This window comes from Rhineura floridana, chromosome 13 (genome assembly GCF_030035675.1).
Source record: "Rhineura floridana isolate rRhiFlo1 chromosome 13, rRhiFlo1.hap2, whole genome shotgun sequence".
NCBI lineage: Eukaryota > Metazoa > Chordata > Lepidosauria > Squamata > Rhineuridae > Rhineura > Rhineura floridana.
This window is the reverse complement of record NC_084492.1, coordinates 2,757,683-2,784,970: the sequence shown is the minus strand read 5'-3', so window position 1 is coordinate 2,784,970 and position 27,288 is coordinate 2,757,683. Positions and strand designations below refer to the sequence as shown.

At 42.1% G+C, this 27,288-nt stretch overlaps 1 protein-coding gene across 12 annotated transcripts in view; it reads right to left on the bottom strand.

Moving 5' to 3' along the window:
• Positions 1-18,193, bottom strand: part of CNOT1 (CCR4-NOT transcription complex subunit 1) — a 114,410-nt gene extending 96,217 nt beyond the window's left edge. For 8 of the 12 annotated variants that reach the window (XM_061594114.1, XM_061594119.1, XM_061594123.1 and 5 more), the window contains exons 1-6: positions 17,901-18,192; positions 10,958-11,230; positions 5,415-5,522; positions 3,402-3,500; positions 2,575-2,643; positions 891-945 (exon numbers count right to left, since the gene is read on the bottom strand). In XM_061594114.1, coding sequence (XP_061450098.1) covers positions 891-945; positions 2,575-2,643; positions 3,402-3,500; positions 5,415-5,522; positions 10,958-11,059 — 433 coding nt within the window. In that variant the 5' untranslated portion in view covers positions 11,060-11,230; positions 17,901-18,192. Of the gene's footprint in view, positions 1-890; positions 946-2,574; positions 2,644-3,401; positions 3,501-5,414; positions 5,523-10,957; positions 11,231-17,584; positions 17,874-17,900 lie in introns of those variants that run through there. The other 4 variants (XM_061594120.1, XM_061594115.1, XM_061594121.1 and 1 more) reach the window with 4 other exon arrangements.
• Positions 18,194-27,288: the final 9,095 nt, after the last annotated feature.

Sequence of the window (27,288 nt, the reverse complement as noted above, 5' to 3'; positions counted from 1 at the left end):
ATAATCATACATGGTGACAGAGCAATCAGTCAGAATCACCCAGTCTTGGAATGCAACCTCACCTGCTCCAACTGTGCAGTGCATTTCTCTGCATTGTTTGGCTCAAGCACAAGAAAGCAGAAAGAGGATGCTGGCAGGCTGGTCAACAGCTCCTGCTTAGGTTGCACCTTAAACCTGCTTCCTTTGCTTGCTGTACCATGACTCTCCTCAAACCCTACTTGTTGAGCTTGCCTGTCCACATTAATCCTCCTATAGCATCTATTACATCCTTGTGCTAAGGTATAATTAGAAAATAGTATTTACTTCCAAATATACAACACCCTAACTAATAGGAGGTTCCAGGAACCTCAGATTAAAGGAAAGAATTATTTGTTCATAATCAACTAGACATGTTGCTGCAGTTTTAAGTTGGAAGGGAATATTTTGGATCAATGATCTGCACATCAACTGCTTTCAGACCCAATACAGAACAGGTACAAGGAAGCAGATTTCATATTTTCTTGTTACCTCACAAGATTGGGATGGTGGCAGAATATGTATTAGATTTCTATCAAGAGGTCAGGAGCAGCTTACATATGGTTCCCAAGCTCCCTGGCATCTTGTTTCTTCAGACCATTCTATGACCCACAAAGATTGGGAAAGATTTTTGAGATCCAGGTGTTTCCCCTCCGCCCAGACTTCAGTGTAGGCAGTGTAGGGTGATCATTTAATAGGTAAACTAGGCATTGCACTCTGGTCCCTTCTGGCCTTGGATTCTACAATTTAAGCAACTGGCTCCAGGTGATGGATGAAAACTGACATCTCTATAAGCTACAACTAAGGAAGCAGCTTCTGCTAAAAGCCCAACTAAGATATGTGTATGTTTGAATTGCCATAGAAATTTATCGTACCAAACCCTCGTAGATCTGGATTGAAGGAGTTCAGCAAAGCAAGGCCAAAAATAACCTATAAACAAACAGAGGAGCACAGATGTGCATTATCATTTAATACAGTAGTTCCCAAATGTTTTTCCCCTCACAGTCCTCACAAAATTGGTGAGGGTCTTGGTGGACCACTTAGTGATTCCCTCCCCCTGCTTGTTGTAGCAATTGCAGTGCACTGTGCAAGAAGCTGTGTTGTTTTTAATTATACTTCTACTGCTTATTTTACTTTTTACACTGAATTTTACTATATTACAATTTGCATTCCACAGAATTCAGACTGTAATACATTAAAATGCAATATAATAAAAGAAGCCGTAAAATGCCATTAAAACTCAGTATGAATATTTAATAGGACATGCAGCAGACCATCTTAATGAAGCTCATGGCTCACAGACCACAGTTTGGGAACCCTTGACTTAAGCACATATATAGGACAGCAGTTGGCAACTAGATTGGCAAAGTGAATCTCCAGTCCTGGAGAACTTTACTGCCCTCCCAACTTTCCTCACTTTACCAGAATTAAACAACCACCAAGGGTGCCCAGGATTAGGATTTGGAGAGTGATGTTCCTGGCAGTGCTGCTACTCTGAGGTAAGATGCTAGTCAGTGTTAGAAGCCAGACAAGAAATGGAGGGAATCTGGAAGAATTTATGGTGATTAGTGCCATAGCTTATTTAATGTGGTCAGAACATTGCCTAGAGCCCTATTAGCTGTCAGCCTTCCTCAGATTCTGTTGGGATGCCAGTCCCTCTGTAGAATGTGTATTGAGTGGTGCTTTTAATTTGTTCATAAATGATTGGGAGTTAAGAGGTGAGGTGGCCAAGTTCAGAGATGACATCAAATTATTCAGGGTGGGAAAAACAAAAAGGGATTGTGAAGTGCTCCAAAATAATCTCTCCAAACTGGGTAAATGTACATTAAAAGAGCAAATGCAGTTCAGTGTGAGCAAGTGTCAAGTGATCACCATTGAGGCAATGCACACGCACAGATGGGGTTGAAGCTGGCACAGACTGAGCAGGAAAGTGATCTAGGGGTTGTTGTGGACAGCTTGATGAAAATACTGATCCCAAGTGCAACTGCTCTGAAAAGGGCAAATTTCATGGGGATCATTAGAAAATAAAAACAAAACTATTACTATAATAATGCCTTTATACAAATCTATGATTCAACCAAGTTCAGAATACTGTGTAAGAGCTCTGTTCACACCTCAAAAAGGGTGCTGTAGAGCTGAAAAAGGTGCAGTAAAGGGCAACTAACATGATCAAGGAGCTGGAGCAACTCCCCTATGAGTAAAGGTTACAATGGATGGGGCTATTTAGTTTAGAAACAAGGCGAGTATGGGGAGAGGGGAGCTTGACAGAGATCTGTAAAATTATACATGAGGTAGAGAAAGCAGATAGAGGAGGTTTCCCCCCCTCCCTCATTATAATAGGGTCATCCAATGAAGTTGAATATTGGGAGATTCCAGTGAAGCAATTGCTGGGGATCATCAACAAGAGAGTGCTGTTGCTCACACATCCTGTTTGTGGACTTCCCTTGGGGGCATCTGGCTGCCCACTATGGGACTAAGCAGTCCTTTCGTCTGATCCAGCAGCCAGGCTTTCTATTTTCTCAGGTGCATAACATGTTAGAATAGAATTAACAAACCAACCTCTTGAACCTTGCTTAATTTGATAACTTTGCTCAGCTGAGTAAATAGATGGGGTGACGGCTTAAGACTCTGAAAGAAAAAAATGTCTATGAGATGGTTATGTTCACAATTTAACAGTGTTCACTATGTAACAAGGAACAGAATACTGTACCAAGAAAATGTTCTATAGCATAAGATCTCTACAGAAAGTTCTAAACTATCTTCCACTCTTCCCAGCCTCCCACTTCTTTCCAGCTTCCCTCAAGATAATAGCATTTGTTCCAAACCAACATTATTTTTCCATGCCAACATAAAAGCTCTCAGTTCTGTAAACTACTACAGAAGCCCCTGTGTGACTGGGCACTGCAAGGCAAAAAAATGTAAAAAGTCAACTAACTGGACATTCCTCCAAGTACAGAATTGCTCCTGGAACACCCCTCCCAATATGAACCACCCCAGATCCTTGGGTCTTATTCTGAGGCCCTTCTCCAGGTCCTCACTCTGAGGGGGATGTCAAGGGAGAGGGTGTCAGTAAACACTCAGGTTTTATCCCAGGCTTCTGATAGACTCAGATGATATTGCTTGTTATTAGTGCTTCCTGTGGCTGTCACGGGGGTTGTTATTTTCTTTTTATGGTATAATATATTTGTGCTTTTAAAAGTGATGTAAGTAACTTCAGGTAACAGGAGACTAACAAATCTAAAAGTAATAATAATACATGATGGAAATCTTAAAAACTCAGTTATAATGATGTACACAGCTGTACATTTTGTAACATCTCAATGCTACCCGACTAGGTTTTTCTTTACCGCTCTCATATAACAGCACTTTACAAACTGCATACAAACCTTCTGATAGTGCAATGGATTTTCAATAGCATAGGACAGCGTTGAAATAAAGTTTGGTTTTGTAATCAATGACGCACACTCCTGGATCAGAAACTGAGTCTGAAAAGAAAGAAGACTGCTATAGAGACGGGTTGGGTTAGGGAGCGGGAGCAGTATCATCTAACTACCAGATACTACGTATTTTATTGCTAGAAGCATACCTATGTCTATGAAACTACTTGAAACTATCTTCTTACTATAGGATACTTTCTTACTATATAATAAAAAGGCCAGCCATCTTGCCATCACACAGTGTGACATCAGGGGCAGGGCTGCAAAGATACGCCCAGCAAAGCAAGCATTGTTTGAATACTGTATCCAGAGCAACACAATGAAAGCTAAGATAAATTAAGGAATATTTAAATTAAGGAAAAACAGAGACAAGCCAAATAAGTGGTATGCCTTACAAGCATGCCTTAAACGCAAAAGCAGTATGGGTTTCACTTACTGAGCTGTTCAGAATTTGAAATTCCAATACATGGCAGGTCACCAATCTGGCACCCGCAAAGACCTTCACTGGCGCTCCCAGGAAGGAACTCTAGACTCTGACCTTTCTTTGAAAAAAATTAAGTTTCCAGCCCTCCTAGAAAGAAAATTATGAAGCAAAACGTCTTGCAAAATGCAAATCGTGAACACTTTGAAAAGAGGCTTAGACATGTCTGCAGGAGATGATGTCCAGGCACTGGAATCCACTGTATTGTATTGTATTGTGTTGTATTTAACTTAACAGTATAATGGTACACATGCCTACTTCAGAAGTGAGCCTCTTTGTGTTAAACAGGTCTTACTTTCTGCTAAGTGGATACAGGGGGAAACAGAGTTGTTGTGCCGTTAACAGCTGTATCCTGACTTACCATAGTAAACATGAGATTGTCCACGGAAGGGATGGGGGAAAGCAATGACTCTCTCTGCCCCCATGGCAACCATGTTGTATTATGCCACCCTCCCAAGGCAGCCATTTTGTGACTGGCACCCTCAGCATTCTCTCAAAATTCATAATAAACCCCTGGTCCAAAAAGGCTAGCAAACCCTGATAAGACTTTAGAAACAGCAGTATTCAAGGTTAGCTCAACTCTCCTGCTTTAACATTTCCTGCAGTTCTTAAAATATAAAAAGCATCAGCATTATCTTCAACATTTATAGCCTACCATGTTAAGTACTCAGGGAGATATTTATTTACTTCTGTTTATTAATTGCTTCCCATAAAGCCTTCTGAATTCACAATGCAGATTCACAATATCAACTATTAATACAATTTCACATATAAAAACTAGAACAATATCATATGTGAAACAATCCAAATCCAGTGCAGATACATACTGGGTATGCAGACATGCCACCTCTATGGAACCTTTATGCTTAATTAACCAATGTGAATGAAGCCTCCTTCCATGCTCTTTAGAATTTCAGAAGCCGCTTTGCTTGAGGAACGCTCTTTAGTGGAATTGCAGAAGAGGAAAGAAAAACCACAGACCTTTTCTTAGCAGCTCCTCTTCGGAGCTCTCCCAGGAAGGTGTGCTTACCAGATTCCCTTCCCAATTTCTACAGGCTAGCAAAGACAGCCTTTGAGAAATGCCGTTGGACTAACTGCTGGAGGGCAAATCACGCTATGCTTAAAACAGGAACAAGGGTAGCTACCACATACGAGTCAGGCCACTGCTCCACCTAGCTCAGTACTGTAGACAATGACCAGCAGCAGCTTTCCAGGGTTTCAGGCAGGATGTAGGTCCTTTTACATGCAAAGCATGTGCTCTACCAATAAGCTAAGGGGCTTTTAAAAGTAGCATTCTGTTGGAGATCTGCTGCCTGTTTTAAACGTATATATATGCAGGATGTTTTAGTAATCATTTCAGTACTGCTTTTCCTGTATGAATTTTCACAATGAATATTGTATGTCACTACAGCCGAAGCACTGCAAAAAAAAGTAAAAATAAAAAACACACTAACTGGAAATTCTTCAAGTGCAGAATTTACCTGATGGAAATCTTTGCCGCTACTTTTACCATCGCCACTGAAATCCACATGTGAGAATAGACAGCGTAGTAAATGCCTGTCTGCCTCGGGGCCGTGCCGATTCACAATCTAGGGGCCAGAAAAGCAGAGCAGCTGAAGCCACACACCACATGCAATTCCAAGAATCACAATACAGCAGTCCATAGTCCTAGTGAAGGATAAACCAAGACATTCATTTCCGAGTTGTATCCATCTGGATAACCCGCAAAGTTCTTTGCCTTCCCTTAAACCCCACCAGCTGGTCCTCCCTAAGACACCCATGCTTACTATGGCTGCGTTGTTGCTCTCTATTGCCAGGATGCTGGAAGTAAGGCTCCCAAATACCCTCTAAGCTCAAAGCTAAGGCTGTTTGTGGTCACATAATCAGACAGAAATAAGCAGCTGGGGGAGAGGATAAAGAAAAAATATGTTTACAAAATCTCTGGATAGCAACCTCTCTTTTACACTTCCTCGTCATTCCATTTAGCTCCTACCTCCAATAAACAATCAGAGGCAAGTCGCCTCCATACAGTTATTGTTCCTAAACAAATGCTGGTGTGATTCAGTGCAAGGCAGAAACTCTGGCACTGTCGCCAAGCAAGGTATTTAAATTAAATTTATTAAATACCCCAATCGGTACTATATCATGGAATTGTGGAGTCAGACCATATAAGCTCATGGAATCCAATCTCCTGCTCAATGTAGGAATCCAAATTAAAGCATCCCCGACAGGTCCAGCTGCCTCTTGAAGGCCTCCAGTGTTGGAAAGCCAATCCCTACCCTAGGTCATTGGTTCTATTGTTGTACAGCTCGAGAAGGTAGGAAGTTTTTCCTGATGTTCAGCTGAAATCTGGCTTCCTACAACTTGAGCCCATTATTCTGTGTCCTGCACTCTGTGATGATCGTGAAGAGATCCTGGTTCTCCTCTGTATGACAACCTTTCAAGTGCTTGAAGATTGCTTTTGTATCTCCTCTCAGTCTTCTCTTCTCAGGGCTAAACACACCCAGTTTGTTCACTCTCTCCTCACAGGGCTTTGTTTCTAGTCCCCTGATCATCCTTGTTGCCCTTCTCTGAACCAGGGCTGTGGAGTCAGAGTCGTGGAGTCGGAAGCAATTTTGGGTGGAGTCGGAGTCAGTAGAAATGTACCGACTCCGACTTCAAAATAAATTTTTAAAAAATATAAATTCAAAATGTCAAAGAAGCTTCCCATGAAGTCAGCTGTAGTTGAGCATTTCACCATAACTCAAGATGGAAAGCATTTTGTGTGTCAGTGTATGACACAGGACCCAGATGAAGACAAATGCTGTGATGCCAAGATCAGCGCATATTCAGGCAGCGATAAAAATGCTCCTACGAGAGCTTCCAATTTAAAAAGACAGTTACAGCCCTTTCCAGGGCTGTGGAGTTGGAAGCAATTTCGGGCGGAGTCAGAGTCGGACAGTAGAAAAATAGAGGAGTCGGAGTCAAAAGTTTGGCGTACCGACTCCACAGCCCTGCTCTGAACCTCTTCCAATTTGTCTGCATCCTTCTTAAAGTGCGGTGTCCAGAACTGGATGCAGTACTCAAGATGAGGCCCAGCCAATGCCAAATTTCACACGATTTGGAAACTATACTTCTGTTAATGCAGCCTAAAATAGCATGTTTTTTTTTTGCAGCCACATCACGCTGTTCACTCATATTCAGCTTGCGATCAACAATTATTGAACAAGTTTCATATTTTTACAACAATATATATGACGACGATTACCCTTCTACTCAGAAATATCACAGAACATTTTCTGTTCCTCTGGCTTTAGCTTATCTTGAAAGCCACAATTCAAATTACCCTCTTTTAAGTACAAGGCCTTTTTACATAGTAGCCAGTTAGCTTTTGAGCACTCCAGTCTAAGACAACAATGCCCTTCAGATTTACCACAAAGCATCTTCCTTCCCCAACTCTCTAAGGGTGAATTAAGACTAATTACCACATTCAGATTTGCTCTGAAGTTATCACCACTTATCTGTTTCCACCCCAGACTAGAACCTGAAGAAAAGATTTACACCATGAAAAGCACAGCTGAAGCTGCACAGCAGGGACCAACAACTGGTAGCATAGGGAAAGAACCCAGACCAAGAAAGGCCACTAGCTGGTCCCAAGCAGTGTAATAGTGCAGTGCTCCTACCACTATCAGCTACGCTATTAAGGCACAGGAGCCATATAACTCTCCTGTGGGGCCGAGGCAAAGGGAGAAAAGGAAAACGCAGCAGAGTCACAGTGTGACCCGGTTGCACGTCGTCACATTCAACTATAGTTTAAGATAAATGTCTTTGTACCAGTGGTGTGCTGGTACACATTGCTCATGGCATCCCTCTTCTACTTCCACACCAGAATGAAACAAGCCAGAATCTGTCTTGTCCTGTTGTCTGAACCTGTGCTTATGGTTCATTTCCCCTAAAGAAAGCATAAGTGATAAGCCAAGAAAAAACTTTGTTTAATGCTCGTGGTTTGTTTGAATAGAAACAAATCACAAGCCCAGGTTTAGAAAACACAACAAATCAGTCTGAAAGGGGAAGTAAAGTAGCAAGCGACCACAGTAGTCTTTCACAGATTTAAATGGGCCAATGACCCAGAGTAATGGATTTGGATTTGTGAGGAGAAGTGGCATAATTTCAATTGCTCTTTAACAAAAAGAAAACCTGTTTGCTTATAAAATCCTGCCAATTTCAGAAGGATAGCTGCAGTGGCATTCGTGCAAATGCAACCATTACGGTTTTAGAGTTTACTCTCCCTAGTGTTTTATGAGCAATTGGTCTGAAAACTGCAGACATGAGGGAGGTGCCTCTGGGTAAGAAATACACCAAACTACAGACAAAGGTGCACTAGGCACCTTTAAAGTTGATTTGGGGCAAGTAGTAAAAGGAATTCACTTTCCAGGTAAAATCATTCCTTCCAATTAGAAGCACCACCTGTAAGTCACAACAGAGCTCTTCCTCCATGTCCCCTCCCTTCCCCTATCATCCCACCTTGGTGTTATGGTACACTTAAGAGCATTTATTTTGCTTTTAGCAAATCTATGTAGGATTTTTTATTCTTTATTTATTTATTAGATTTATATGCTGCCATTCCCCCAGAAGGAACCCAGGGCAGCAAATATTTTAAAATATTCTGATGACCAAGACACCACAAAGAGCTTCAGGGGTCCTTGCTTCGACTCATGCCACATTGCAGAGAAGCCCAAAATCCCTCCGAGGCATCCTGCTTTGCCTCAGGTTTTGGCTGAATCCCTACTAACTATACCCTATTCTCAAACAAAGAGTATCTCCTTGATACAATTGGTAAAGTTCAGGATGGCATTCTGTTGTTGGATCTAGACATAGAGGCCTTTCCTCTTTCCTAGATCTGAGAGCAGCACAGGCTTACTGTGGTCTATACTTCATTCCACCACCACAGAACATGAAAGCTCTAATAGCTTATCTATCCAGGACACTAAAGCCAATTGCCACAATTGCTTTAGCAGCTTTGCCATTAAAACAAAAGCAGCTTTAGTCCAGTAATATGCATTTTCAAGAAAAAAAAACCTGAATTGGAATACATCCCATGTTTTTCCTGCAATCCTGAATTGATTGTCATCTTGTTTACCATTTGACTATTAATTTTCTTCATAAATAAAACCATGTTAATTTTACATCTAAAAGGTTTTCCCAATATTCCCAAGTTCCCTCCCTACTGGCAAATATGACCAAGTCAGTAGGCTCATAATTCAACCTTCTCAGCAACGGCCACACAACTGTGGAATCCAGTTCCTTCTGAAATGCTGCAGACCCCATCTCTGTCAATGTTTAAGTGGGTCTTGATGCCCTTTGGGGTTAAAATAAATTGGTATTTTATGCTGGACCTTATATTTTCGTTGTTTTATTCTTGGCTGTTGGTTTTATTTTTAGAATAGTCATGGAAATATTTTGTTTATTTATATTTCAATATTGTTGGGATTTTAAATATTATTGCAAGGCACTTCGAGTAGCTTTCTCAAAAAGTAGGATAATAAACATAATTATTTTATTCAATTATTATTATTTACTTTAATAGTTTCAGTGGGTCTACTCTAGGTGGAATTTATTTAAATATAACCGTTAGGCTGCAATCCAGTACACATTTACCTGGGAGTAAGTCCCACTGAACCCAATTGAACTTACTTCTGAGTAGACATGTATTGGATTGTAGTTCCTCCAAATTAAGGGCTGTATTCAACTAAGTCCTACTCAGAGTAGGCCCATTGAATATAATATTCCTAAATTAGTCATGTCTATTAACTTCAATGGGTCTACTCTGAATAGGACTAGCACTGAACAACACCCTAAGTGACTAAAGTTGCAATCCAATGCACACTTACCTGGGAGTAAGTCTCACTGAACTCAATGGAGGTTACTTCTAAGTAGACATGTATTGGATTGCAGACTTATTGTAATTATCTCCCATAACGTTAATCAAAACCAAACGGCTGTTTTAAATTAAACTCAATATAGGATGCCTGTAATTATCAAACATTTCTTGTAGCAAACTACTTTAATAGAAGCCAAACATCACTTTGTCGTAATATTTACTGCAAAAAGAAATCCCAGTTTTAAATTTTGTATTGGTCATAATATCAAAACTCATGTTGTAACAGACCCAGTATAAACAAAAATAGCATGGCTACAGCTTATTGTTTATAGGAGGATATTCTACAAAGCCCATTCATTGAAGGAAATACATGGCAAGAGAAGAGCTGCCAAAAATAAGACACAAGAGAAATTCTCTATTCCCACTATCACTAGTTTATTGACCTTCCCAGTATTTAGACTGGAGTTTGAAGGGTAATCATTTCAGGACCCTTACAAACCACACTGATCAATATCCCCCTACTACAATACAGGAAAAAATGTTTCAGATAGGCAATTTATGGTCCTTAATCATGAAGCAAGTTAAAGGTATTCCAAAGTTAGATGTAAGAAACAGTCAAAATCTCCCAAGCAGGAAGGGGTATGAGCCATTACAAGCTGAAAAGAGCATTATGTTACCACAAGGCTAATAGCAGGGTGGATGGGCTGATTTTAAATATTCAAAGGATCACATTATAAGCATGGACATGAGCAATAACTCTACAAGGCTGTTCAAGGCTTAAAACTTATTCAAATACACATCAGAAAAGGTAGTTGAAATAAGACAGTATAAGAAACAGTTTACACAACCCAAAAATTGTCAACTCCCAGCAAGCACAATATCATAAGATCTGGACTTATAGCTCTAACTCATTCTTCCACAAGCTTGTGGCCTACGGTGTTTTGGACAGCTCACACCAACCCAGCTGGTACAGCCAATGGCCAGGAATGATGCAAGTTGTAGCCCAAAACATCTGGTGGGCACTAGGTTGGGGAAGGTTGTTCTAGAGACTAAACTAATTCAGCCATTGAAAACAGGAATGTAAATAGTGCAAAATAAACTATGGATGCCTTTTTCATTTTCCACCCTTACATTTCAAAAACACGTGAGCCATTTTTTACTTACATGCTGTATTTCCTGCTGGCTGGCTCTGTAGTTTTTCTTGGTTAAATTGTCCACCAAGTAACTGATTTGAGACAAGGCCAGCGAGAGCGAGTCAAGATTCATTGCTGGTTGGGGCGGAAGCAGGCGGCCGAGCCCGGCGCAAAATCACCATTATTCCCCTTTAGTCACCTCAGAGACAGGTTAAGTTTTTTTCCAGTTAGCCTATGTCTCAATTTCTGCTGTAGCTTCAGGTCTTCTTTCCCGGTACTCTCACTCCGTTCTGAACCATGGCACCTGCAGGACAAGACAGCACTGCTTATATATAATCTTCTTGCCAGTAACTGGTCATGCATAACTAAATGATCAGCTGCCTTCAGGAGCTCCCAAGTGTATATCAATCCTGACAGGGCTTGTACTTGGCACCAAATTTAAACGGTACTGAATGCAACCCCTGGCTGCGAAGCAACAACTGACAGCTCACTGTAACACTCCCAAATTCTTCCTTCACAGCCAGAGCAGCACCTGCCCCACACTTGACAACATTGGTGGGTGTGGCTTGGAAGATAATGGCTGTGCAAGTCAAATTGGGACCATGGCAGGCCTAATCAGGCCCAAAGGTCAGAGATTCACCACCTGTGGTTTATTCAAACAAGCCAGGATCATAGATGACAGTTTGAAGTTGACCTATTCAGACAAACAAAACAGAACATAGTTAATACCACATTTTGCCCCAGTTTGGACATAAACTAAAGCTAGTTGAAAACGTAAACAAGTGTTTTTTTATCTCCTCCTCTTGGCTGCACTGGAGGAAGGAAGCTGTAGCGGACAACCCACGGTACACTGAAATCGTAGTTTAGTGTTATGTCCAAACACACCCACCAAGTCTAACTGGAGCAAAAGGCTACTTTAATCAGGACCTATAAGATTAAGAATAGTATTCACTTGACTATGTTAATAAGAACATAAAATTTTATTTAGTTTTAACAGCATGAAGTATCAAGTACAAGATGTGTACCTAAGTGCTAAATCCCTGATATTAAACAAAGCTAAAATTAATACTCACTGGTATGTACCTCCTGAGGAAAGATTAACATTAGAATTAGGGCTTTTCTTAATAGCCAATCTAGATTCTAATCTTGTGCAATGATAAAGTTGCTTCCTGTTTCCAAGCCAGTTTTTACCTCTTCACCTATCTTGTAGTTCTTCTCATCCAAGTTACTCACCGTCTTCTACTTAAACTGTCTTTTGAGCTTCCTTTTTTGGTGCAGAGTCAGATACTAGCGTTGAGCTACGAGTATTGTTACTATGGCACTATTAGTATCATCACTATTAAAACACAGAAAACAGCCAAAAATATCTAGGTGCTTTATATGTTAATATGTTATATGTTTATATGTTATATGTTAACAGTAATTATAGGAAAAACATTAACAGATAAGTACCCATTCCTTTAGGTTTGCGATATAAAAGGAAGAAGGAATGGGAACAGAAGAGCAAAAGGAGCACTGAAGTAGCTGCTCCTTCACTGTCCAATATGTGGGACCCAGCTGGACTCTTACTTGCCAAAATGTTCCTCCTGAGAGGAAGGGGGTGCAGCTTCCCAGTGGCCCTTGATTCCCCAAAAGTAACTTTTTTAAATAGTAATTTCTGACAGCTAAACTGCACAGAACACTCACAGTGGGCTGAGCTGACACCATAAAAAGTTGCAGACACCAAATATCAAAATGTTGAGTTCAAGGTCTATTTAGCAGTCTTCATTTGGGTATGTTACTTGAATTTTAAAATCACTTTTAAAATTTATGGACAATGGTGAGACTACACCTGCCCTAGCAATAAAGCAAACCGTTCAGCTGCATTCTGCTCATGACCAAACTACAGAATATAATTTGAACCATTTCATGGGTCCAGAGCAGATCATCTGATACTGAGGTGCACTGTGCCACAATCATGCTGCTCTTGTTTAAGCAAGTTCATTCTATCACAACAAAGTTCATCCTGCAGCAGTGCTAACAATTGGAAATGGAGTCCATCACAGCTATGGACTGATTTCAGTAAAATATTTCCAAAAAGCTTTCTGACACACAACTGACCAAAGTTTCACATACCGGGAAAACAATTATTTTAGTTTATTATTTATTTATTTATTAAATTTATGTCCTGCTCTTCCTCCCAGGAGCCCAGGGCAACATTAGAAGCCCCTCTAAAACATCTTAAAAAAAAGAAGTCTTCAAAACATATTAAAACAAAACATCTTTAAAAGTCAACTTCAAAAACATCTTAAAAAGCAATTCCAGCACAGACGAAGACTGGGATAGGGTCTTTGCTTAAAAGACTTGTTAAAAGAGGAAGGTCTTCAGTAGGTACAGAAAAGGCCTGTCTATTATTTAAGGGGAAAGAATTCCAAAGGGTAGGTGCCACCACACTAAAGGTCTGCATCCTATGTTCTTGCTTTGTATACAGTTATCACTCTGGACAGCTAAGAATGATATAGCTGGATAAGCAAAGATAAGGAGGAGTTAGCAACAAGCAGACAGGAAGCCATCCTAGGAGTTTAAGGAGAGGTGTCACATGATCAGAACGGATCAAGGTGACACAAGAAAGAACTTCAATGGAACCATAGCTGAAAGCCCCAGGTTCAACCCCCAGCATCTCCAGTTACAAAAGGATCATAGCAGCTAGATATTAAAGATGTCTGCCTGAGATCCTGGACAGCTGCTGCCAGTTATCACTATTAAAAGAGACTGTACAGCTCTGCTTCAGAGGGAGGCAATGGGGAAACCCCTCTGAACATCGCTTACCATGGAAACCCTCTTCATGGGGTCACCATAGGTCGGAATTGACTTGAAGGCTGCCCATTGCCATTTTATACATGGACAGATGGGGAGCCGAACTGCCATGTACAAGGCAGTTTCTGAATTTCCAAAACCAGAGAGAAGATTGCTGAAATCAAAGTGAAAGACAAGGAGGGCAAGGCCAGTGATTTTGCTAAGGGAACAACAGAGGTAAACTGCACTGGCTTCCAATATGTTTCCGGGCCAGATTCAAAGTGTTGGTCCTTACCTATAAAGCCCTTAACGGCACTGGACCGCAATATCTGATGGAACGCCTCTCCCGCTATGTTCCTACCCGTTCACTCCGCTCGACGTCTAAGGCCCTTCTCCGGGTCCCAACCCATACAGAGGCCCGGAGAACAGTAACAAGATCTAGGGCCTTTTCGGTGGTGGCCCCCGAATTATGGAATGCCCTCCCAGATGAGATATGCCTGGCGCCTTCTCTGTCATCTTTTCGGCGCCAGGTAAAAACCCACCTCTTCACCCAGGCATTTTAAAGTATTTAAGCTTTTAATCTTATTTTTTTTAGTTTTCTTTCACTTTGTTTATATAATGTTTATATTGTCTGCGCAATACACACTTGCTGTATTTTAAATATTGTGGTTTTATCATGTTGTACACCGCCCTGGGAGCTGCTAGCTATAGGGCGGTTTAGAAATGCAACTAAATAATAAATAATAAAATAATAATAAATAAACAGGCAGTTTTGTAATATAAACAGAAAAGTGGCTTTGAGGGCAAAGCAGAAAAGGAGTCAGAGAAAACCAAGGCTTCACAGAGATGATGTTGGCAATGGAAGAAGAGTGAACGAGGATTGGTGAACTTACGAAGAAAGATGAGAAGTTTGGTTTTCGATATACTGTGCATCATAGTGATAAAGCATCCAAGTGGAATCATCAGAGAGGATCGCAGAATTGGATGGAAAGAAGTAACATTTTGGGGTAGATAAGTGGAGCTGGGTGGCATTAGCATATAACACGGTATTGAAAGACATGGGATGCAATGAGGTTATCCAGAAACAATGAACACCGAGAGAAAAGCAGAGTACCAAGGACAGAGCTCTAAGGGATCCCAACAGAGAGTGGGGACAGCAGGGGAAACACCTGCTGTACGTTCCAGGGGAAGAGTAGGGAGGAACCTATGATGTGAGAGTGTAGACAGCTAGGAGGAGAATCAACTAAGGACCAGATCACAGAGACCTCCTAGGACAAAAGAAAGTGATGAACTGTGTCAAAAGGGGAAGAGAGGTCAAGGAGGATGAAGTCTGAATAGAAACCTTTGGATTTGCCAACACACACCCATTTTCAGGATGGTAGCGGACAGTCTATCAAGAGCCAAAGGTTTAACACATAAAAAGGAGTCAGCCATCTACAATGCAATTTTGATTGCAACAAAAAAATCCTATCAGCAACTTAAGCATTAGCCACTCTGTGAGAGGACTATCACTCAAACCACCCTGTGGCACAGAGGCTCAAATACAGATTTTTTTAAAAAAAAGTTATCTGCAACTGAGTCGATTAGCATTTTTCAAGACTTTAGAAAAAAATTTAATAACAGCAGTTTTTAAAATCTCATTATGAACTTGTAAGTAAAAACAAATTAAAAGGAATGCTTAAAAATGAAAATGAATGGAATGCTTCCCAACACATAGACAGCTAGGTGAGAATTGTACACAAGCAGGAAACAAAATAGTTTCTAAATGAGCAAGCAGCACCTTCTGCCCCACCATTGTCAGTTAAGAGGCTTGTTGCCTCATAAGCAATGCCAAGAGTAGAGGTTGGTACCTGTTGTGTAGATTGGACAGATGGTGCTACACTGTTGACAGATGTGAACAGCTGTTAACCTATTTCAGTTAAATATAGGACATCCTGAACACAGCTCAATCACATAAGTAAAACGCACAACTTAGCACCATAGTCTGTCATCTTACCAAGCATTTCAAGACACCTAATTTAACATTTAAAGGTTTCCCTGGAGATGCTGAAAATTAGACCTGTGAACCTAATATTCACTCCAAACAAATTAGCCAAAAACATAATTAAATCTAGAATTAATCAGCACATAGATCAACCCTGCTGAGGAAGCTTGTCTTCCCCAAAAATACAGATAGAGAAAATCCATTTGATACTATTTGGGTTTTCAGCAAACGTTTGAAAACCATCCTCACAAAAAAAGCTTAGCAATGATTTATTATTTGTTTCTATATATATATCTCCTGCTTTTCCTCCCAGAAGGAGCCCAGGGCAATGATGTGGTAAGAGAATATGCAATGAAGAGCAGGAGTCTGCAAATACTGGCTTGACTTTCCAGCCAGCTTCTATGTGTACTCATCATAGGTCCCTCCCTGCTCTTCCCCTGGATATGTGGCTTGTGTCCCCTGGCTTGTGTCTTATCATATTCACAGAAACAGTGCAAGAGGCCTACTATTTCCTCCCATCTCCACACAGCAGCACGAAAGGACCTGGGGAGGGAATGTCAACTGCTAGCCCTTCTTGCAAGACATCCTGGGCCACCTGCCCTTGGCAAGTGGATTTCTTAACAAAGTCACCCATGATTAGCCAAGAAACAGATCCAGATGGGGGTTACAGTAGGAAGATTATTAAAAGTATCGGCTCAGAGTGGAGGTGGAGGAGCAGGGGCAGTGGAAGAAGCCTATTCAGTGAAAAGTATTATTTGGAAAGACTGAAATGCCAGGATAGGAAGTTAGCACCCAACCAGGATCTACTCAATCAGAGCAGACCTACTGAAGTCAATAGACGTGAATTTCAACAAGTCAACTGACATACAGCCCTAAAGAAAGTGGGTTGGAGCACCTTCACTACAATGTAAGGCAAGAGATCAGGGCTTTTCAGGTTAGAAAAATACAAATGAAGATTTAAAAAATTAGAATTAAAGTATCACCACTCCCTACGATCATACTACAAAGACAAACAGAACTTTTACTATATTAATTATTGGGATGCTAAAGCTGAAAGAATGGTTGCCCATGGCAGCCTAGCAAATTCATGGTAAAATGAGATTTGAACCAGAAGGCACACAGTTCATAACTCAGTTAGAGCCACGCCCTTATACAAACTCCCATCAGACAAAAAGTTATGTCAGAACACTAGAACATGAGTATTCCACAGCAGATTCAGGAAATAAAGAAGGATCCCCCCCTCCAAAAAAATAAGTTTGTAGAATTCACTGGCACAAGATGTGGCCATGGATAAGATCCTTTGATGAATTCATAGAAAAAAGGGGTTGGATCTTGATTTTATGTGTTTCCTATTTATTTTAGAATGTTTTATTCTTGTTTTTATATCTACTTTTAATTTTGTGAGTTATTTTGAGGGGTTTTTTAAAGCAATAAATATAAATAAAATAATAACAAGAATGCATTTGCTTTAATACGTTGAGGTTTTAATGGAACCCCATCTCCCCATTACTAGATGAAAGGAATGTATTTGCCATTTCTTAGCTTCTTAAGCACATCTGGTTAGTCTCTCTAATACAAGTGAGTGTAGGGCTACACAGATTGCCTCAACAAGGTCCTTTCATAAATTTCTAACCAACTTGAGACGCAAGATAGGAGGGAGAAAAGTCATTCCAAATCCGGAAAGGAGCAACCATGCAACTCACATGAAAGAAAAGTTAGGAACAACCTTCAGTTCACCTAAATGTGAAGAAATACAAGAAAGGCATCCTTCAGATTACTAAAAAACATTATTCCCATACTTGGCTGACTCCAGTTACTTCCGGCTTCGGAGGAGAGGGAGGGGAAGGCAGGGGGGGCCCTTACGACTTCCAGGCGGGCGAAGTAGGACGCCGAACTCACCGAGGAAGAGCCCGCCTCTGCCGCCGAACCCACGAGACCGATCCCCGGCTACTGTTTACTTCCCGGTCGGCCTTCGGGGCGGGAAAAGGGACCCCGGGCCGGCCTTCCACCACCCACGCCCGAGTCGCCGCGAGCCTCCTGGGCTGCCTCCGGGGCCGCCCGTCCCGGGACCGATGAGCCACGAGCAGGCCCACCTCTCCACTTCCCGCTTCGGCGGCGGCGGGAACGAGACGGAGGCCACCCACCGCCACTCCGTCTCCCGGGCGCTTCCGCCAGGGCCGACCTCCCCGCACGGAGCACAGGGCGCGGCTCTCACCTGGGGCGGGGCGGGGGCGAGGGTCTCGGGGCAGGCGCCTGACTGAGCCGCTCGCGCTTCTCTAGTTACCTCCTCCGGTGGTTCCAAAACAAAATGGCGCCTAGAGTCGCGCGCTCACGTCGCGGCCTTTCTTTTCCCGTCTTCCCCTGCGGCGGACGCAAGGCCAAGGCGCAGAGCCTCCTCGCCCTCGCTCGGGCCGCCCGCGCGAGGAACGCTCTGCCCAATTGCAGACTGGGTCCCGCCCTGCGCTCGAGCTCGTCTCGCCGCTCCCGTCCAATCACTGGCCGGCTCAGCGCGGGACAGCCTCCGTTTTGCCTTTGCGCCTGCGTTGAGAGGCGAACGTGAGATTGCCCAAACAGCATTCGGAAGTGGCAGCCGGAGGGCGGCGGAAATCACAGGAGAAGAAGATACAGTACCTAGGTGGCGCTGCGGAAATATCGGCGGACAAGGATTGGTTAAAAGGTTCGTGTTGAGCCGGGCTCGGCCAATCACAACAGGGTACCATGAAGGAGGCGAGTCCGCCTACAACCAATAACGGTAGAGCGTGATGGAGGAGGAGGAGGAGGCAGGCGTGCGCGCGTGCGCGCTCCCTCGGAGTTTTTAGCGTGACGTTGAGGCGCCTGGGTAGGCCTATGAGTTCTCTGCCTTGGAGGGAGCGCCTGCGCCTGCGTGTCCAGTGGTGGCTGTCGAGGGGGTCTGTCAGGTCTCCCATCCCCCCGTCCCGCTGCCGCCGCTGCCGCTGCCGCCTCCGAGGCGCGACCGTTTTAGGGTCGGTGGGCCGGCCTGGGAGCCCTCCGGATGGGAGCCTGATGGTGCCTTCGCGGACAGTAGTGAGATGAAGTCCCGCTCGGGCGGCTCTGGACGACGCACCAGATTTTTCCTGCTAGCAAACAGGAAAGGAGAATAGTTTTTAATCCCACATCCCCAATTCTGCTCTTCCTTGTTCCACCCCCACCCTACGATTTGCAAAGTTTAAAGGTAGCGAGATGTAGCAATGCATAATCACATATGGCTTGGCCCTTACTTGGCAATCCTTTGTAGAGCAGACTAGTGGTGGTTTCCCCAATAACTAGTTTACTGTTGTCAGGGTCTCCAGTCAGGTGGACAGGACTTTGGGGGGTCTGCTTTGACAGCTTGTGAGCCTTGTAGAGCTCAGGCTATAGCAAAGGAGGATTTTGTGTTATAGCCTGAAAAGCTGAGTACAGCTAATCCCAGGTTCCTCTCTCTGCCCCCATTTCAGCGCTGGAGGTGAAGCATTGGAATTACTGTCCCACCCCTGACTTGAGCACTGCAGTCTTTTGTAATTTTTTCTTTGGAAATCATTCCCATCTAGCATAAAACTACCTACCATACACTGACTTCATTCCCTTCAGGATCAGCCAGTATGGCCATGGGTGATGGGAGTTTTAGTACAAGCAACATCTGGAGGGTTGTAGTTCCCCCCGTTCATTTAACTGGAGAACCAAGGTACATGCAGAGCCACATGCTCTACTCCTAAACTATGTCCATTCCCCAAAGTATGAACCTGCCTTGTTTCTGGAGGTTGCCCCCTTCTCTCCCAGGAAGAAGATCAGCCTGGTCCCATCCAAAGATGGAGCAGCCACAAGCAGCTTGCTCCCCACTCCTAACAACAGCAAACACTGTTCCAACTATCTATTGCCCTTGGACCAAGGAAGGAATGGCTGCTCTGGCCGTTGCCACCAGGTGGAGGAATATAATGTATTGTTGTATGTTATTTTCCCTAATATATGCATTTTTGTAAATATTCTTTGGTGGGATAACTGCTTTGCAAAATTTGGATATGTGTGATTTCCCTCTCTTTTTTTTAAATAGTTTTAAATAAAACAACCAACCACCAAACCAGAGAATTGTACATTAATTTGCCAAGGCATTCAGAGTAATCACATTATAAACACCCAAACTATCAATAGTTATCATTCCTGACCTCGCAGTACCAAATAATTAGTTCTCAGCTACATTGTGAAAGATTGAACCATACCATAATGAAATATGGGTTATGGGCAGGTAAACATTAAGTAACAATCCCCTTACATATGCCAAAAAATGGTACCATGTGTCATCAAATTTATCTCTGCAAGAGAATCCTCTCACAGCTTGGCTATGTTGCATCAATTTTTCTAAAACAGCTATATCCCACACCATATCCATCCACTGTTTCAAGGAAAGATCTTCAGCTATTTCCCATTGGTAAGTAATTTCCACATGTGCTGCTGCTAACAGTGCCACCAAATCTTTGTGAATTACAGGCATATCCAAATATTCAGTAAACTATAACAAGGTTCATGCAAGGGTAGGGACCGGTAGTTGCCCTGTAAATTGCATCAAAGACCAAAATCATTTAACTGGAAAATATTCCTGCCACATATGATAAAAAGAGCTGACTGCACCACATCCTCTTCAGCAAAGAGCAGAATTAATACAAAATAACTTCAGAGGCATCCAGTGCCTTAAAAAAAATTTTTAAGAGCTGCCTCATGAATTTTAGCTAAAGCCGTTTTTTAGGAGCAGTTTGGACCATACTTGCTTCCAGCGCTGTTCATCTATTTCAACCAAGCTCATTGCCCCACTTCATCTTTAAACCAGTAGCATTCTCCATGGTGGCCTCAAGGAGTTCCTGATACAAGAGTGTTGCTAACCCTTTCATTTCAAGATCAGATTAAACAGAAAGGTGTTTGTATACTGTAAGAGAACAATTAACAACCCATTTTTTTCCTGTTTGTGAGCCACAAAGCATACTTGAGCAATATAAGGCCAGTTAACAGGAATATTACCCAATTTTTCTTGCAACTTTAGGTTGGCCTGTAACAAAGAGAGGTCTCCTATCCTGAAAAGGTGTCTGTCCTCCCACCCCTGATACAGATTACATTTGTCAATGTCTCTAAACTCAGCTAAGTCTAAAAAGCAGAGCTTAGAAGGTTACTTGTAAAAAGTAATAAATTACAGTTACAATTACATGGCCCCAAAAAGTAGTAATTGTCAGTACAATTGCTCTGAAAGTAATGATTACTTTTTCTCAAAAGTAATCACTGCAATTACATTTCAGTTAACTTTTTTTAAAAAAAGCCTGCAGGAGCTGGCTTGGCTGCTGCACATCTAAGTAGCCTAAAACAACATTAAAAATAAACACACACATGCAGATGTAGTAGAATAATTCTTTTTATCCATAAGATAGCAATGGTGGTCTCTCCGCTGGTAAGGGAGGTGGGGAGGGAGGCAGAGGCAATGATTCAGACCAAGTGCACACACCCCCACTCAGCCAGCAAACAATCTCTGTCACTTAACCACCTCCTGTCATGCCACCAACTAAAGGACACTCACCCAAGCAAACATTTTCCCTTGAGATGCAAAAAAGTTAAAATACTGCAAATGCAGCACAGTAGCCAGAGAGGGTGGTGGAGGCCACTTTGTGTGCCAAGTGCAAACACAGGATGGATAGATAGATAGATAGATAGATAGATAGATAGATAGATAGATAGATAGATAGATACACACACACATCATCTTTCACCTCCACAGTTCTTTATCTCCATTCTGCTGCTGCCTCCTCTATCCATGTTCTTGTCCTCCGGCTCCTTTTCCCCTCCACTCCATTCTTCACCACCACCATCACTTTTTTTAAACAATTGTTTTCTCCTCTCCGCCTCCTCCCTTGTCGCCTCCTACCTACCCACAGAGCACACAGGAAGAGCGACGCTGCACAGAAGCCCAGTTTGAGGCACATGATTTTCATCCACAAATCAGAAGAGCAGACTTCCCCTGCTTCCCCCTGCCAAGTAATACCCCAAAGTAATGCTGGAAACATTACAATTACTCCACAAAAGTAATAAAATTACTCCTAGTTCTATTACAATCAAAATGTAAAGGAATTACCCACTCGTTCCTCAAAAAAGTAATGAATTAGAAGTACTTTGTTACTTGTGATGAATTACTTCCAAACTCTGTTAAAAAGGGTGTGAGAGGAGAGAGTCAGGGTTCTAATATCTTTCTCCATCATTTCCATACCAAAAGAGTGACATGGAGCAATGGATTTTCTATTTGCTTAAGCTCTGACTGTGATAATGACAAGAAGGACAGTGCTCAAACTGTCAGAAAGAATCTCATTGTCTCCATTGCTACCCATTGCTAAATGTTTAGTATTGCAAACAATATGGAGCACTTGCTTGAGTTGAAATTAGTCATAATAGTATCTTAAATTCAGGACACCAAGACCTCCCTTGCTTCTGGATGTGAAAGTGGATAGGGAGCTTATTCTGCTGTGTTTGCCTTTAGTGATGAACTTTCCTAATATTTTCTGCCAGTTCTAAAACCATTGTGTAGGTATTATAATAGGGACCACCTTAAAGAGAAAAAGAAGCCTGGGCAAAATAACCATCTTGACAGATGCTGTTTTGCCCAGCTCTGATAATTTCAGGTACTTCCATCTGCCCAAGGCCTTTAGCATTGCCTTTGTTACTTTTCCATAATTATGATGCTAAAGTTGGTTGAGATCCTTTGAGATTGTAACTGCCAGATATCAACCCCCTATGGGACAAACAAAAGTCTGATAGTGTAGAAAGCTGTTCTCTGCCATGCACAGTGATGTAAAAGCAGAGCATTGTTGACTTCGAATAATTAATTTCCAACCTTGCCACAGTTTGAAATCTTTCCAATATACTCTGCAGGGCCAGGATCACTCTGTGTGGTTGGTTTAGCATAAGGAGTATATCATTTGCAAACAGATTTATTTTCTACTCGGTGCCCCCAGCTTGGATGCCCTCTGTCTCTGCATTACGCCTAATAGCTGTAGCTGGAGTTTCAGTAATGAGAGCAAACAGCAATAGAAATAAAGGGCAACCCTACTTCGTTCCTCTACAGAGCTTTATTTGGGGAGATTCTGTGCCATTCATGCAGATTACTGTTGATGACTCAGAGTACAACTGATTAATTAGAATGCAGGAATATCTTGCTAAAGTTCATTTTTTGTAAGAGCATTTTGAAGAATTCCCACTCCACCCTGTTGAACATCTTGAAGGCGTCCAGTGATATTAGAGCTGCTGGGAACTTACGTTTAGTAACTATTTGTATAAAATTCAAGGCTGTGTATATGGAATATACACTGTTCTGTGAAGGAATAAACCCAGTTTGGTCAGAGGATATATAGCACCCTATAAATATAGTATTTAAAAATTCATATGCTTAACCATTACAGAATACACAAACCTGGCATTCTGGTTGATAAGCGCAATTAATCAGTAGGAACCCAACTGCTGAGGATCCTGGTCTGGTTTCAACAACAATATAATTTTTTAATTTCCACCAGGAGTCAGGAATTTTCCCACCCACTAAAATAGTGTTAAGTAGTTTAGTGAGCCTTGGAGTGAGTTCAGTCTTAAACACCTTATAAAAGTCACTGGTGAATCCATTCTCATCTGGCGATTTACCTTCAAGTTTTTAATAGCCTCACTCACCTTTTCCTCTGTTATTGGCTGGTTCAAAAACAACGTGTGTCAGAGAAAGAGGCTGTAACAAGTTGATCAAGGAAAGTAGAAATGCATCTGGAGTGTCTGACGAGTGCAGCTTGGAATAAAAAGCCATAATTTCCTCATTTATACGTTTGTGATCAAAGATTTAAGAACCCTGTTCCGGTTTAAGTTCTAGGAATGTTGTTTTCTAAGGGCATTGGCTAACAATTTAGAACCCTTGTCACCAAATTCATAAGAACATAAGAAGAGCCTGCTGGATCAGGCCAGTTGCCCATCTAGTCCAGCATCCTATTCTCATGGTGGCCAACCAGATGCCCATGGGAAACCCACAAGAAGGACCTTGAATCCAAACAGTACTCTCCTGTGGTTTCCAGCAACTGATATTTGGAAACATACTGCCTCCACCTATGGAGGCAGAGCATAGCCATGATGGCTAGTAGCCACTGACAGCCTTTTCCTCTCCTTTTCTAAAAAGCCCCAAATGCTGCAACCTTTCCTCATCAGGGAGTCCCTCCATCCCCTTGATCATTTTCCAGCTCTACAGTATCCTTTTTGAGATGAGGCAACCAGAACTATATACAGTGTTCCAAATGCAGCTGCATCATAGATTTATATAACAGCATTATTTTCACTACCTTTCCTAATGATCCCTAGCATGGAATCTGCCTTTTTCAGAACTGCTGCACACTGGGTCAACATTTTCATCAGACTTTCTGCTATGATCCCAAGGTCTCGTTCCTGGTCACTCACTGCCAGTTCAGATCCCATGAGCATATAAGATTTTTGCTCCAATATTTACAACTTTCTGTAAAGCTTTACACTTGTTTACATTCAAATGCATTTGCCATTTTACAGCCCATTCACTCAGCTTGGAGAAGACCTTTTGGAACTCTTCTCAATCCCTTTTTATTTTTAGCATCCCTTATTGTTTTGCATTTCTTTTGCCAGAGTTTGTGCTCCTTTTTATTCTCCTTTATTGGACAAGACTTCCATTTTTTGAAGGAAGCCTTGCCTCTAATAGCTTCTTTGACTCTGATTGTTAACTACATTGGCATCCTCTTTGCCCTGATGGTACCTTTGCTAATCTGCAGTATAAACTCTAGTTGATCTTATAATATTGTTTTTAAATAACTCCCAAGCGTCTGGGAGTGATTTGACCCTCTGGATGCTTTTTCATGTATGCCATAGCCTCATAAGCCTTATCAGTCTCAAGAGATTGTAGTTCCATTTGTTTATCATGAAGAGACTGGTCAATGGATCTGTCATCTCTTCTTTTAAATTCCAAATCTAATACAGCAATATTTTCCAGTACTGAGTTAACAGCCCTTTGCTTCTCATTTAAGAAAGCTGGCTTCCTTAATATAGTGCCCTCTAGCGACAGCTTTCATTGCATCCCATCAACATCTGGGATGGCATTCTCCTGGAAATAATGAATTGGAACATCTTTCAGGTTAGCAACTGTGTGCTATTAGGAGAGCAGATTAGAGTTAAATTTCCACAAGAATGGCCACACCGAGGAAAATAGCTTAGTGAGTTCTAGTAGTACAATGATCCAATACAGAGTTAACTCCAATATCAGTTCTCAGGACTCTACCCCCCACCCATCCCCACATAAAAATGTGATCAAGTCTGGAACATGTTAAGCCTGTACAAATAAAACATGTAGTCTGTCTCCAAAGGGTGGAGAGTCCTCCAAATGTCCAACAGGCTGTATCAGGTATGTGGACTTGTAAGGTCATCTCCAGCTGCAGTCAATCTGTCCTGATGACTACTAGGATCTAACATGTCATTTAGGCAGCAATTAACATATCCTCCGATGATTATAGCTCCATGAGTGAAATCAGAGAACCTGAAGGGTTTCTCGAAGAAAAATCAGCTGTCCATTGTTAGGTGCATAGATTGAGCACTCACCATCCAAGGTGCCATTGATGGCCACATAGCAGCCATTTAGATCAGATAATGAATCTGAGACTACCATTAGGCATTTCCTGGCTAACAAGAATGCCACCCTTCTGGCCTTTGATGTTCCCACAGCACAAAGTTGATCACCGATCTAGACTCCTTTGATATGTTTCTCTTTGAATTTTTTGCTCTGGTGAGCCTCTTGTGAACATATTAAGGTGCCTCAAATTTGAGAGCTGCTGCTACTCTTTCCCATTTGACAGCAGTACCGAGGCCATTGACATTTAGTGAAAGTATCTTGACTTTGTCCAGTGACTGCATCATAACATCACAAATGAACATGCAGGAGCAGCAAACAGAAATTCATGGAATTTTACAGGTATGTGGCCTGACTAAGCCATAATCTGAACAACTCAAACCAATTCAGAAAACAAGTGAAGTGGTTAAAAAAAATAAACAACAAGCAATGGCAGCCTTGCTTCTGCGGGTTGTCATGAGGCTTTGCCGAAAACTGCCTTAGACAGCTTGCAGCAAAGGGAGTCAGAGGGGACCATACAAAACAGTAGGTCCTCTCCTTACACAGACATTGAAACTGCAGTCAGATAATCCTGTCTCAAAACTGAAAAGTACAGTACTGGATAGCCACTCAATCAGTCCTCAATATGCTCCAGAGTGGGAGCGTTCTGCCTACTGCAACTCCTCCTTGCTCCTGGCCTTACAAGCTCCTTTTTCTTTTTATATTTTTTGTTCTTTTGACACTCCCACTGCATACCTTCCTCCTCTTTATCAGACTTGTGCTCCACTCTAGGCTGATATCGCATGGAATTTAAGTGGAGATCATGCAAGAGTTGCTCTGCCTGACGTGTCATGGTTGCCATTAAATATTTCCTATTGTGCAGGATTACTAGCTTAAAAGGGAACCTTCACCTGTAATGGATTCCTCTTGGAGAGCCCCTGTGTAAGGCTTAAATAGTGTCCTTCTCTGTAGCGTGTCAGAACACAAATCTTTGCATATATCAGTCGTGACATCATTGTACTTTAGTACGTGAAGATTACTTAAATCTTTGTATGTATTGTCTTTCAACTTGAGTCTTTTGAATTTGACAATTATATACCACAGGAGTCCATCTGGTTCTGGACGAGCTTCCAATACTCTATGTGTTCTTTCAATGCAGTGCCTAAATTCAAGGTGTTTATCAGTCCACACTGAAGCCAGACGTATCTGCCCTCTCCTACTCTGAGACCGCCCTGTAGGCAAAGATTGCTTCTGCAGACCTGATCTTCTGCTCTGCTATCAGTAACTCCAACTCCTTGCTCACAATTTTGATTCACTCTAACCTCTCATTATTCCCTAGTTCATGGCTGCATTAGCTATCTTCAAAATATATTTAATTTGTTCATCTCAATTTTCCCATCTGTAGGTTGCAGTGCCAATGCCCAGTCAACTGCAAGCACTTTCTTAGTTTTCAGTTGTTTTCATCATACACCCCTCTAGGATGCACGTCTTAACGTGGTAAGGGGGTTTGAAAGTGTTGAAGAAGCTGAGAGCAATGCTGTCAGGAGTCTAGACCAAGAGGCTAGACTCTTAGCAGGGGCACCCAAGGCGGAATGGTCACAGCTGAGACACCAGACTAAGATGCATCCAAACTCAGAGGAAGGCAATGGTAAACCACCTCTGAATACCTCTTACCACAAAAATCCTCTGAACAGAGTATCCAAAATGCAACCCAAGATAGTGCTGGAAGATGAGACCCCCAGGTCAGAAGGCACTCACCGAGCTACTGGGGAAGAACAAAGGACAAGTACGAGTAGCGCTGTGACTAATGACGCAGCTGGGTCAAAGTCAAAAGGAAGCCCAGAGGCTGATGCGCACAGATGCGAAAGGAAAGTCCGGAGTTGTACAACGCACACAACAGGAACATGGAACATGAGAAGCATGAACCAGGGAAAGTTAGAAATTGTCAAGCAAGAAATGGAATGTATCAACATTACAATACTTGGCG